At 39.7% G+C, this 14408-nt stretch overlaps 3 protein-coding genes and 1 pseudogene across 3 annotated transcripts; all 4 read right to left on the bottom strand.

The window, feature by feature from the left end:
* Nucleotides 1–2100: 2100 nt before the first annotated feature.
* On the bottom strand, nt 2101–3859 carry LOC101309179. The gene is made up of 3 exons (XM_004304912.1): nt 3727–3859; nt 3500–3629; nt 2101–2929 (listed from the first exon to the last, which is right to left on the bottom strand). Exons 1-3 carry the CDS (start codon nt 3857–3859, stop codon nt 2101–2103), a joined length of 1092 nt encoding a protein of 363 aa, XP_004304960.1.
* A 699-nt stretch (nt 3860–4558) lies between these two features.
* LOC101303432 (prolyl 4-hydroxylase subunit alpha-1-like) lies at nt 4559–7649 on the bottom strand. Its single transcript, XM_004302323.1, has 8 exons — nt 7223–7649; nt 7051–7137; nt 6897–6954; nt 6659–6763; nt 5957–6014; nt 5685–5860; nt 5535–5595; nt 4559–5174 (listed from the first exon to the last, which is right to left on the bottom strand). The coding sequence occupies exons 1-8, from the start codon at nt 7327–7329 to the stop codon at nt 4867–4869; spliced, it is 960 nt and encodes a 319-aa protein (XP_004302371.1). The 5' UTR covers nt 7330–7649; the 3' UTR covers nt 4559–4866.
* Nucleotides 7650–8480: 831 nt separating this feature from the next.
* LOC101308894 lies at nt 8481–10455 on the bottom strand (annotated as a pseudogene).
* A 1699-nt stretch (nt 10456–12154) lies between these two features.
* On the bottom strand, nt 12155–13672 carry LOC101308598 (glycerol-3-phosphate 2-O-acyltransferase 6-like). The gene has a single exon (XM_004304911.1). The coding sequence runs from the start codon at nt 13670–13672 to the stop codon at nt 12155–12157; it is 1518 nt and encodes a 505-aa protein (XP_004304959.1).
* Between the last annotated feature and the right edge of the window lie 736 nt (nt 13673–14408).

Raw genomic sequence — 14408 nt, 5'->3', positions numbered from 1 at the left:
CTAACTAACTAACTAACTACTACTACTACTACTACTACTACTACTACTACTACTACTACTACTACTACTACTACTACTACTACTACTACTACTACTACTACTACTACTACTACTCTCTCTCTCTCTCTCTCTCTCTCTCTCTCTCTCTCTCTCTCTCTCTCTCTCTCTCTCTCTCTCTCTCTCTCTCTCCTCACCATTATCGCTGCCATCACACCATGAAAGGTCTCGTCGGTCTCTCTAACCCTAGCGGCGGCCACCGATAACGGCGACTTGTTGGGAACTCAAAACTCCTCCTCTCCTCCGCCATCTTCAACGGCGAGGATGTCGACCCCTTCGTTTGCAAAGATCTAGCCTCTCTCTTAATCTTCTCTCTCTCTCGGCGAATTCGGGGTGAAGTTGCCCCTAGTGGGTTTTTAGTTTTGCAAAACTGAAGTTGTCTAGGTTTCATGTATTAATGCTATTTGAAGCTTTTTGCCCCCATAATCATATCATCACAATACCTCTCATCTCTTTTTTTTATTTGACTTTTCATCCTCCCTCACATGCTCTCATCTTCTCTTTGCCCACAACTTAGGGAATGCTAGTTATATATTAATAAATTGTACTAAGTGCTCTAGTTAACAACACACCACCAAACCTTTACTCTAAAAGAAGACATGGGTGAGTATGGTATGATTTTTTTTTTGCCCCCATATTGAAAATTTATTGAAGCTGCTACTACACTAGTTCACACCTCATCAACGATCGACGACTCTAAAACCTGCTACTGCACTTACTGAAACTGCTACATTAAAACCCTGCTACTACATTTATTGGAAGTGTAGTAGCAGCTAACTCTCCAGTTGAACACGCTACTACATTAGCTGCTACTAAACTCCTCCTCTACTAAAAACCCGTTACTGCACTTACTGAAGCTGCTACTACACTAGCTGAACCACTAAAACCCTGCTACTAGATATGTTGGAAGTGTAGCTTTCCAGCAAAACATGCTACTACATTAGCTGAGCCACTGAAAACCTGCTACTGCACTTACTGAACCACTGAAAACCTGCTACTGCACTTACTGAACCACTAAAACCCTGCTACTACATATGTTGGAAGTGTAGCTTTCCAGCAAAACATGCTGCTGCTACTACATTAGCTGAGCCACTGAAAACCTGCTATTACTTCTACTGAGATGTTAACCTCTACTACTACTTTCTACTGGAATGTTAACCCATGCTACTACTACTACTACTAGTATAATTAACTGCTACTACTACTGGGATGTTAACCCCTGCTACTACTTCTACTGAAATGTTAACCCCTGCTACTACTTCTACTGAAATGTTAACCCCTGCTACTATTTCTACTGGAATTAACTGCTACTACACTAAGTTATTAAAAATCTGCTACTGTATTCCATTTACTGAAAAATCTCAAAATGAGAGACTTTTCTCTTCTAAAAGCATATTTAATTGGTATAGGGTTAGTTTGGTAAATTAAAACATGGCACATGACATGCAGAAAAAGAATTGTCCTTAATTGTTAAAAACTGTCCTTATTTGTTTAACAACAACACAAGTGGATTTATTTTAATAACGACACAAGTGGATTTATTTGTGTTTCAAATATTTTTGGAAGATGTATATGTGATTTGCTATATTTTGTTCACCCTACATTCATATGAAACAAATATCACCTCAGATATCAACTATCCTGCAACTTGTTACGAAGAGCCTGATGGACAAGTATAGCGAGAAGAGGAGCTCTTTTCAAGTTTTCATTTGATGCAACCCTTTTTCAACCTGAGATCAAAAATCATTGTAGACTAATTTTAAGTAAACTTTCTGAGAGTCAAGATTGTCTTCATTAAGGTAGCCAGATGAGATATTGTTGATAGACGCCACATGCTTTGCATTGAGGAAAATGGTGAGAGAGAAGTAGATGTTAATAAGGCCTAAAGATTTGGTTGTTAAGATGAGAGTATGCTGAAGATTTTGTTCAGAAATTAAAGTGACATGGAAGATATGATAGAATTCGACAAGAAAATTAAAGCTTGCTTATATCTGTATGTAATCTAGCTATAGGAAAATTGCTAACTATGATGTCAAAGCATCATCAATAATCAAAGGATCCATCCAAAAGTTCAGGGAACAATGCTGCCCTCATCTCACTATCTTGACCTATGATTCTGTCCACAAATGAACTCAAGGAAGAAGAAGCTATGTGATCATTAGCCAAATTTTTGTTGTTGTTCAAGCTTGGACCTCCATTAATGGTTGATGAAGATCCAACTTCAAATGACTGAGATTGAATTCCATTAACTGTGGGATTGGCTGGTGATGATAGAACTCCATGAAACACTTCTTCTTGCTTGGGTTGATCTGCGGATGAAAGAGGATCCTGAAGAAGAAACTCACTCCAATTAAAGGGAGAAGAAGATGGTGTGATAACTTGTGCAGAAGCATGACATTGCGGGCTCAATAGATCAGTGGCAGGAGGAGAAGATGATGATGAGCAAGAGGAAGTTACTTCATTCAAAAAGTGTGGAGGCAATGACACATTGTCGTCTTGATTCATCGCTTGAAACTGAGACAGAAAGCCGAAGGGAAGAGTACTAGTATGAGAGTGATCATGTGACTCCATAATGGGGTTCATCATCACCATATTGGTGTATGCAAGTCCTGTGATCCCCGAAGATGGATCTGATTCAGATACGAATGTGGTGCTCGTGTTCAAGTTGTTGTTAAAGGATGGCTCAAGATGGTCGCCGATGTGGTGTGGAAGGCAAGTGATATTTCCAAAGTCAGAGAGGACATGGGAGATAGGTTTGTGGGTTACAGGGTCAATTCCTATCTTGGAAAGCTTCTTTTTCAGCTTGGTATTCCAGTAGTTCTTCACATCATTATCTGTTCTTCCTGGTAGTTGTTTTGCAATCAGAGACCACCTGCGCTACCATCATAAGAACTACTTGGGATTATGAGAGAGAAAGAGATAGTCATTATATATGCATGCACTTCTAAGCTCTAACAAAATACAGCTGTTAAAACAGTTAATAGTATGAGTAGTGTTTGTTATGAACTTCTAGAACTACAATGACATCAGCTCTTACACATCAGAAAATGTGGAAAGTTCATGAAATACACAAAATCATCATCATCAGCTCATCTTTAGATCTTTCCATTTTACTTGTTCCCTTAAATCTTTGTTAACCTAAACAGCTCAAGATTGTACCCTCTAAAGTGATCTGTCATCAGATCGATTTCTTTAGGTTCTTCAAAATATAACCACTTGAGAGGGTAACGAGCATTTTCGAGAAGATCCTCGAGGGGTTGGAGCCCTGTTTGAGAGTGTACTAGCACTACTCAAGAGTGGTAATATTTCTGAAAATAGATAAAGATGGTCTAATGTCTTTAAAGGTCAAAATTCGACTAGTGTTACAGATTTCCTTTGTCTTAGATCTACTCTAACTAGAAGCAAAGTTTTTCAAAAGGAGAAAAAGTGATAGAAAGGTGACCTGCTTCCTATAGCCTTATGAAGGTTGATAATATGCTCTTCCTCTTCAGGAGTGAAGGTGTCATGCTTGAGGTCAGGCCTGAGGTAATTAGTCCACCTAAGCCTGCAGCTCTTCCCACATCTGTTCAATCCTGCAAATGTTAACACAGTAACTATTGATTCATATACATGTATTTATGTAGTCAACACTATCAATTTATCGAACTAATCATGTAATTAACTTTCAACCTGCTTTCTTAGGAACCACAGTCCAGTTTCCAACTCCATGTTTGGATACACAAGCAAGAAGTTTCGCATCCTCGGCTGCAGTCCAGAGGCCCCTCTTCACATTTGATTTATCACAGCAAGGTGGCCTTCCCATTTTGAGAATCTCAGAGAGGGAAACAGAAAGAGAGGGATGTGAATCAAGGGGAATATTATTATTATGTAATGGTGATGCAAGTTTGCCAGTACATTTAAAATGAAGAAAGGGAAGGGTTTTGTTTAGCAAAGAGAGCAGAGGCAAGAAATGCATGCGCCTCTTGGCTCCCAGTTAACCAGAATTGCATGAACAATTTCATCTCTTAGAAAACGGTTTAACATGACATCACAGAATTGCCAATTCTATCAGGCTCGCATTGGGTGAATAGAGCACAGTAAGATTAACTAATATTCATAATTAAACAAAGGACTTCTCTTTTTTCCTTTAAAGAAAAATTAGAACTGATGCAAACTTGTATTGGCTCCCCTATAACCAAAATTGCATGACCATGCTCGTCTCTTAGTAAATGGTTTAACATGACCTCACAAAAGCATGCATTCATCTCGTAGATATATTACACACAATACAGGCTTATTAGAGCAATGAAACTTTTTCTAAACTGAACTTCCCTGTAGATATATTACACACAATACAGGCTTATTAGAGCAATGAAACTTTTTCTAAACTGAACTTCCCTGTAGTACGACCAAGCTTAGGTAGTTCAGTAGTTGAGCTCTTTCCCAGACAACAGCTCATGTCAAAGTGAGGATTCAGAGACGGGATCACCCTGTAACTGGCCCTCGTTTTCAACAGCATGCCTCAGAATTCATATTTCATTACAGTTGTGAGTATCGTAGAAAAGAGAAAGGAAAATATCATGACCGTTGCCTCGTATAAAAATCATAACCATAAATTATAGATAATATTTGATGAAAAGTAGACATGTCAAAACAGAATCACTGGAGAGGGTTGAGAGGTATTTTGAGACCTACACGTTCATTTTTGTAATAGTAAGCTGTGCAAGAACATTATGAATGTGCTAGGAAAGTTCATCTGGGGCAGAGCTCAATGTTATATACAACTAAATAACGATCGCTCGCTCTCCGTATAGAAGGAACATAACTTCCCTAAGATGAACAGACCTTGCAACTCTTCCTACAAAACCCAGGAAGATCCGCTGAACCCACCATGTATGTAGGATTCTTTTCGCACTCACCGGCTTTAGCCCATGTGGCGCAGTTTACATTCTCATCCGTACACTCCCCGCTAAGTGCCTTCTTCAATGACTTTTCGAAGGATCTCACATGAATCCACTTGGTTGCAGACCATTTCTCACCCTCAATGACAGGGCAGCTCCCATGCAAACTGTTTGGATCGGTTGTTGCATTAGGAAGAAGACTGAAGAACAGCAAGGCATCACCTTTGAACGGTTTCACTGTCAGGGAAGCAAAAAGAGGTACTTTTAGGATCGAAAACCAAAATATATGGGGATGATGTTCAACATGTTATGACATAAAAGTAATGGACCCTCGTGATATAAGAGTAAAAAAAGGTTTCAACAGAATTAAGTTACAAAGTTGACTAGGGACCCTTGCATTGCTCATTCAAACTGATTTGGGGTTAAAACTTGATAGTGCTGCCTGTATGAACTACAACACATGCAGGAAAGAACATAATTTTTTTTTGGGGGGGTGGGGTTTAACAACTTGTATAAAATGCAGAAAGATACATAGACTATTTGGAGCAGTTAGAGAACTAAGCATAGACAAGGATGGCAGTTATCAAAATGTAGTACCAGAATAGCCATTTTTAGCACAATCAGACAAGACCTCGTCCTTGGCTTCAACCGTTTTCACCTGTTGGCATAATAAAAGAAGACCGTTGAAATCCCAAAGGTAAGAGAACTTTCAGGCATGAAAATTCAGTGTTGCAAGTAAGCATTCACCTGTGCTTGGGGAAAGACTGTTTCACCACCCTTTTCAACATTAGAGAGATACATCAATACAGTGGCAACACGGTGGCCACCTAATTCTTGATTAGCTTTGTCATGAAAATAGTCGTAATGTGGCTCATACTTTTGACCGTTTTCATAATGCAGTATCTGCATTGCCTCCCCATTCTCTGATTAGAGAACCCCAAAAACAAACAAAAAACTAACATCAATAAAGATAAAATGGGCAGTTTCTAATCTGTTCATTAGATAAACGAAATATTTACCAATTGGAAGGAAGGTCCATGCAGCAATCTTAGTCTCAATGTTGGCAACTACTTCATCCTTCAAGGAGAACAAACAGCACCAAGTAAGCATTGTAAGTTCAAAAATTCGAGAAGTGCAGGCAACATAGTAAGAGAAGATGGATTGCATTTTCTGGGCATGCACCATATATGAGCTACACAGTATGATGGAATGTAGTTATCATGCAGAGCACAGGAAATGCATGATGAGTTTGGTTCTAAATCAAAGCTGGAAACTTTACTTGTTATAACAAGGTTCAAACAGTAATGCTCTCTGCCTTCCATTTTGTATAAACAACCAAAACATAATTTGAGTACAATCACCCTTACACATGCACTTGATTCAATTTCCACCTATTTCGTATAAAACCATGCTAATCCATAGTGTGACTTTCAGAAGTTTTAGTCACAATACCAGCACTCGGACAACAGACAAAAAGACCAACAATAAGCTGAGAAATATGCTGACTTAGCAAGTTCAAAACTACCTAGAAGAACTAGTATGAGTTGGCAGTACCATGACAGGCATCACGCAATGTTCAAAATGTCAAGGCAAACTAATTTATAGAGCATCTCAAAGCAATGCACATTAACAACCAAAACAATCCAACGAAAAGCATCAACTAAAGAAACAATCTTTATACAATGTTAACTATTTAAAACCGACGAAACTCACTCACTCACCTGAGCTTTCGCAAGGAACATTCCAGAGCTCGTCCGCACTTCACTCTTTATACTCTTACCAGACTCATTATCAGCCACCATCGACACCTCCAGCTTATTCTTGGCCTAATCCCCAAAAATCCACACGAATTAACATCCACAACTTTAAACCACATTGTCAATCAAACACAACTAATCTCTGCCCTGAATCACACGCATAAAAAATAAAAAATAAAAATAAAAAACCGAAATGAATTACCAGATTGACCAGATGATCACACTCCTCCTCAGTAAGAAAACCCTTGTACAAAAATGCCCTGCAAATCACGAAAACAAACCAAACAAGGTCAATTGAGTATAAAAAATCAAAATTGAGCAATAAAAATGCGAAATTGAGAGAAAGAAAACAAGACCTGGGTTTCCATGAGAGCTGAGAGACGTGAGTCGGGTCAAATGTAGAAGAAGAAGGACCTCTCTTCATTCTGATCACGGATCCCACACTGCAAATGCACACAAAACAATCCATCAAATCATTAAAAATCCAAGCTTTCAATAAAAATTAACAACACGAAATCAGATATATACGTTTGCTTGAGGTCGATCAGGTTCTTGACTCGAGCTCTGGAATGGGAGACGTGAGGGAGGAGGAAGAAGAAGCAGAGGGAAAGAGCGAGAAGGAGGCGGGAATCCATGGGGGAGAGAAATGAAATCTAGGGTTTTTTGATTTGGGGGAGAATTGATTGTGGAATAGAGAGAGAGGAAGAAGAAGAAGAAGAAGAAGAAGACTGTGGGTTTTTGGGAAGAAAAAAAAAATGTGAAGGGGGTTTTGTTTTGAAATGTCAAAAGGGAGAGAGTTGAGAGTTTAAGACAAAGGAAGAGGGGCGCCCACTGAAAATCTTAGGGGCTGTTGGCTACTGGAAACTGGGTCAGATCTGCCTTTGTTATTGTCTGGAATTTTTTTGCCATTCGGGACATACAGTGGGGTTTGGAAAATCAGGGCGGTCTCTAGTATGAAACAACAAATATGTTGTACTTAGTTACATACGTCCACATTATTTAATCTGTTTGCTTTCCATTCGCGGAAATTTTATGTTTCTAAGATCACACGAAATTAGGTTGAATCGATTTCAATTTTCCCTTTTCTTTTTATTTTTAGAAATTCAATTAAGAAATTAATGTCAAAGAGTACGAAGTTACGAACGTATAATCAACAAACAATAGTCATACATTTGATTTACATTATGTTCTAATGTAATACGTACGTTCTCATTTTTGTTCGATACATATATAGTCTTTAATAACTTAGAAAATTCTGCTATGCCGTCAGGCATAGCATGCCTGCTGGAAACACAGGCAGAATTTTCAACCAACCACCCCCTGTTGGACCCCCCTGCTGAACCTCCTCCTCCTTAGTGATAGGCATGTTATACCGTTCAGCCAAACCCTAATAACTTACATGATACGCAATAACGCAAACATATAAACTTACATAACATCGCAAGCATTTACCTTCCAAAAACAACCTTCTAAGAAAAAATCAAAACGCTGAGAAATCAAAGTTCAATGCTTTCACATTCCCTCGTCTAATCCCACACATACACCAAAAACCTATAGTCAAGTATCAAATAAAGGCAAACAAAACCTAACGAAAATTAGGGCACAAACAAAGAGCTTCCACAGTGGTTTCTACGTCACATTGTCGTATAGGCAAATTCCTATATCTGCTACGTATTGAAATTCCAATGGCACAATTAGTCCAGTCTAACTCTGCAAGACCTTTAAGCCAGCAACGGAGTTGGTTGCGAAACTAGCAGCCGGCCGTCGTAGAACTATTTTAGGATTACTAGCCGCGAGCTCCGGCAACTTTGGGTATAAAGTTTTGGAAGGCTCTCACATGAAGCCACTTGGTTGCAGCCCATTTCTCACCCTCAATGACAGGGCAACTCCCATGCACACTGTTCTGATCGATTGTTGCATCAGGAAGAAGATTGAAGAACAGCAAGGCATCACCCTTGATAGGTTTCTCTGTAATAAGGGAAACAAAGAGTCGAAAACAAAATGTATGTAATAGATCGATTACGTAAAAATCCAATAAGCAAAGATAGCAGGTATCAAAATGTGGTACCAGAAAAGCCCTTTTTAGCAGAATCGTACAAGATCCCATCCTTGGCTTCAATCGTTTCCATCAGCTGTTGGCACATGATAAAAGAAAACCATTGAAATTGCAAAGGTATATATAAGACTATAAGAGAAATTTTAAGGCATGAAAATTCAGGCTAGGGTTGCAAGCAAGCATTCACCTGCGCTTTGGGAAAAGCTGTTTCCCCACCCTTTTCAACATTGGAGAGATACATCAGTACAGTGGCAACACGGTGGCCGCCCAATTCTTGATCAGCTTTGTCACTAGAAGAATCGTAATGTGGCGCATACTTTTGACCATGATCATAGTGCAATATTATCTGCAATCCCTCCCCATTCTCTGATTAGAGAACAAAAGAAAAAACAATAACATCAATAAAGATAAAATAGGACAGTTTCTCATCAGTTCAAATAAATAAACGAATTCGAAATACATACCAATTGGAAGACAGGTCCATGCAGCACATCTGGACTCAATGTTGGAATCTATTTGACTATTTCATCCTTCAGAAGAACAAATAGCACCAAGTAAGCATCGCAAGTTCAAAAATCCGATAAGTACGTACAGAAAACATAGTAAGAAGAGATGGATTGCATTTTCTGGGCACATGAAATGCACAATGAATTTGGAGCTAAACTGAAGCTCGAAACTTTTAACAATGTTTGAACAGTAATGCTCTCTGTCAATTTTCAGAAATCATGCCTTCAGTTTTGTATAAAACACCAAAACATAAGTTGAGTACGTACAATCTTTATACAATGCTAAATATCTAAAACCAAAAAGAAAAAGTGAAAAACCACTCACTTGAGCTATCCAAAGGAACACTCCGGTGCTCGTCCGCCCATCAGAATTATAAGTCTTACCAGAATTCTTATCTTTCACCATTGACGCCTTCCTCTTATCTTTGGGCGCCTATATCCCCAATATTCACACGAATCAAAATCCAAACTTCAAACCACATTTTGAACCAAACACGCCTAATATCTGTGCTAAATCACAAGGATAAAAAAGAAAAGACGCAAAACTGAAACGAATTACCAGATTAATCAGATGATTACACTCCTCCTCCGAGAGAAAACCCTTGTACAGAAAAGCCCTGCAGATCACGAGAAGGAACAAGGTCAATTGCGTAGAAATAATCAACATTGAGCCATGAAAATGCGAAATTTAGAAAACAAACAAGACCTTGGTTTCGATGAGAGCTGAGTGACGCGAGTCGGATCAAATGTAGCAGAAGACGGACCTCTCTTCAATCTGATAACGGATCCAACACTGGAAATGCACACATATATTCCATCAATATATTGAAAATTAAGATCTAAAAATAATAATAATATGAATTATTGTGGTATGCATGCACTTGACGTGGATATGATCGACGAAATTACATCATAATTAGATACAGTAAGGAAAACGACTATACCCTTCGTGGTAAGATTCAGATCATCATAAGATATAGCTCAGATGAAAATTTCAGCTTATAAGATGTAAGCTCTTTATGTTGATATAACGAAAAATCTTTTAATTTAGTAGAATGATAATCAACTGTAAACATCATAAGCTCATAGCTTCCGCACATAAACGCAAACGTCGACACTTAAGAAGAACAGATTACACATGCTTACCTTGATACACAAAAACAATCGTTCTTCCCACACGAGTGATCCGAAGAAGCCATGGCGTAGACAAGGTGGTGCCTGTAACTTCTACAGATTTACTTTTTACAATCCTTTTCGATCTTCTTCTGTTTTTGTTTTCTCCGATCTCTTTCTTATAAGGTTGTCTATACAAGTATTGGTAGCATTATTAGTACCAATAAGAAATTGAAATTAGGTCAAAACCTAGTAGAACTATGAAACATGAAGTCTCTGGAAACCAGGAAAGCCAGTCCTAATCAAATAAGAGAGAATCATATATATTAGGGAAAATGCAATTGTACTGTTCGGGTCATTTAAAAAAATAATGTTTATCAAATTGCCAAACACATATATACTACAATTTACCGAATTTATAAAGGCTTTTTAGCGTGTCAATTTGCTACCATACATTTTTTCTCTGCCATTTTCCTACCCTAACTTTCACAAATTAACCGAATTGCTACCCAACTGTTAAATCAGTCATCTTCTGTTATGTTTTCCGTCAAGTGGTGTATTATTATGTGAGGGCATTTTTGTGATTTACCTGAAATATCTATGGATGAGACCGGAAGCCATTGGTGGCGCTCAAAGAATGGAGAAGGCTTTTCGAGCGGCTGTGGACGGACGAGGACGAGGACGCGGACAAGATCGAGCTGCTATGTGGGTTTCCGATTGCTTATTCGAATTGGGGAAAGGAGAGAGAAGGGGTATTCCTCCATGGATGAATTTGGTTGTCAACCGAGCCCAATTCTCATCAACCGAAAGCAAGGTATATATGATTGGTTTTCGAAATTTGCTGCCAAAACACCGGCGTCAGCTACCGAAGAATTAGTATGCCGAAATTCCGGTACGAGATCGGTATAGCGGAGGATTACCGAATAAGCAATCTGAAGATGAAACGCAAATCTGGTCTGAGAAGATGAAGATGCAGATATGAGAAAGTACCCAATCTGTTGAATTAATGATGAAGGTGCAGATATTTGATGAAGATGCAGATCACAATGGTGATCTATCAAATGCAGTCTCCACTTCCTAATCCCAATTTCTACAGTTTCTTTGATTTTGATTTTTTGATATTTTTGTTTGGTTGAGGTGAGAGATGTGATGAAGAAAGAAGAGGAATTACCAGTATTGTGCAAGGAACGAACTCCATTGCTCTCACAATCCCAAAAATTGAAGCAAATTACGAAAATAGCCTCATGTGCATAGTGGGTGTTGAGCTCTTCACGGAAAAGATAACTGAAATTGGTTTATTTGACTGTTAGGTAGCAATTCGGCTAATTGTGAAAGTAGGGTAGGAAAATCGCAGAGAAAAAAAATATGGTAGCAAATTGACACCTTAGTAAAAGTTAAGATAGTAAATTGGCTAAAAAGCCATTTATAAATTAATTTGCTCTTCACAACATCACATTCATGACATGTTTTAGAAATTTCTAGTGTTACACTATCCAAGCGCGCCTTAAGATCCCAGTTGTAGAATGAAAATTGACTACCTCTATATGTCCTAGTTTTGAATGATCGATATCAATTCGATATACATGCATATGATCGACGATATAGCTTGATAGATAGCTAGATAGATAGATCAAATTGGAGAGAAATAAACTAAGTACTACTAGATTAATTCTTACCATGCACTTGTATGTGATCATGATTATTCTAACATTGTTACAGATTAAATCCAAAGTAATCAGAAACAAAAACCACACTTTTGGTATCTATAATATCAATATATCACTTCTAGCATCCCATAATCTTCTTGCCATTAGCAGGTTTCTCCGCCACCGTGCCATCATTCCCGGCCAGAGCTCTGTACTTGTCCTTCCTCGTAAACGTCGTGCACTCATACGACAAGCTCGCTGCGATCGTCCGCTGTATATAGTTGGCCACCTCATGGCTCGACTTGCCTGCTCCACAAGTTAACTCGCTAGGCAACTTATTCAAAAAAGTTACTTCATAAGCAGGGCTAGGGTTCATAAAGAAGTAGAACGGGTCCATCCCCTTCCACCCCCTAGCCGTTGTACCGTGGAACATACTCATCCGGTTGGCCATTGCCACCGGAACGAGCTTGTCTGTGAGCTCGGCAAACAACGCCGAGAACCGAAGTAGAAATGGTTCTCGACATGTTGTGCCCTCGGGGCATATGACTAGGTCACCTTGTTCTAGAAGTTTCTTGATCATGTTGGCGTCGGCGGCCCTGTCCCGGGTTAGCCGGACGGTTTTGATGGGCGAGATTATCTCTGAGAGACGCGAGAGAGAGTATGTGACTGCCGGGATCGGACGGCCGAGAGCGGTGGAGAGGAAGATGGGATCGAGTAGGGTTCGGTGTGAGCAAATGAAGAGAACTCCCGTTTGACCTGTTGACTTCTTAGCCGGAGGTGGTGGGGTGCCCTTGACATAAACCCTAACACCTAAAGCCCAAAAAGCATAGTACACGACCGGCATAGGAAGCAATGAACCGGCAGCAATACGTAAGCAAGCCAAAACGAAACCGACCGGAATCCAAAGAATGGTGAGCAAGGCCATCAACGGAGTTGGTTTCGAGACCAGCCGGCCGTCGTGGAATACTATCGGCTTAGGCAATTTGTCGTGACTCACAGGCTCCACTTCCGGCTTAGCCGGAACAACGTAGCTCTCTTTGCAAAGCTTCATGAATGGATAGTCGGTTTTCCGGTCACCAAGTCCAATATCAGGAGCGTCGGCTCCAAAAGCTTTTTTGAGAGCGTCAGCTTTGTTGTTTCCGACGACAATCCCAGGATTTAGGACAAAGCCGGTAGCTCTACCTCTGTAGGTGGAAATCTCTGTCCCGAGAACCAAGTCAGCCCCCAAAAACTCCTTCAAAAACGCCTCCACCATGATTCTCGGGTTGGCCGTCAAAACGCAACGTTTCCCGCACGACGAGAAGACTCTCCATGTTTCAGAGTGCAAGTCAGCGGAGTAGAATTTCGGCAGCACCGCGCGTGCCACGGACTCAATGTCCGCGACTTTCATGCCCGCGAAAGTCGCGAACACGAGGACACGTATGCCGGCTGACTCAGAGACGAAGTAGTAGAGAACACCAGCAAGCGGCGAGGCCAAGAGCAAAAAAAGAAGCCTCAAAATGCCGCCGACTTCGAAAGCCACTAGGGCAAAGTAGGGAAATGAGCTCCGTCCGCGGAGTAGAGTCCCGTCCATGTCCGCGATAACGGTGTGTTTTTCGCGGCCGATGGACGGGCATTTATCGATGGTTGGGAAGGTAGGGAGGTGGTCTTTTTCCATGGGAGAAGTTGAAACAGGGCTAGGCAGTGGGTTAACCATATTACTAATCAAAATGTTAATTAGCACCTGGTTAACTGGGGGTTAAGTAATTGTGGGTACTTATATATAAGGATTAGTAGAAGTGCATGGGACAAGGGTTTTGGTTTATGAGACCAATGACAGTGGCGCCGAGATTTACGAAAAGAAATCTGGTAATGGTGACAAAAGCTTCGGAATCGCCGATGTCAATGTACTTTAGTGTATGGAACGAGAAAGACAATGTTGTAGAGTTGTAGTAGTAGCAGCTAGCCATGCATGACTAATCTCTCGTGTTAGTTAATCGACAATGATGAATTTCGCTTCTTTAAGATGCTAACCATGAATACAAAGTACTTGGTTTGTAATCCTCATTGCTCGGAAAAGCATGGTCATCAGTTTTGAATATTGAAATGTTCTAGATCATATATATACGGTAAATGATCATTTTCAGAGGGCAACTTAAAAAATGAATATTCACATGCTATAGTTATATTTGTGTAGCTTGTCCAAATTACTGAAATTAGTATCACGGTTTACCGGATTAGCTATATATCCTTCATCATCTTCTATATTACGAGAACTATGAATAATGTAATTAGCGATTTCGTTATCAAGTTTTTATTACATTTATTTTATCAATAAATTGATCAACCTAACGCATCAAAGGGGTACTAAACATCACTTATGAACCAATAAAAGGTAGACAGATGATCTTTGG

The sequence above is a fragment of the Fragaria vesca genome, linkage group LG6, assembly GCF_000184155.1.
Source record: "Fragaria vesca subsp. vesca linkage group LG6, FraVesHawaii_1.0, whole genome shotgun sequence".
Classification (NCBI taxonomy): Eukaryota; Viridiplantae; Streptophyta; class Magnoliopsida; order Rosales; family Rosaceae; genus Fragaria; species Fragaria vesca.
The sequence above is the reverse complement of the archived record's forward strand: the minus strand, read 5'-3'. Positions and strand labels throughout refer to the sequence as shown.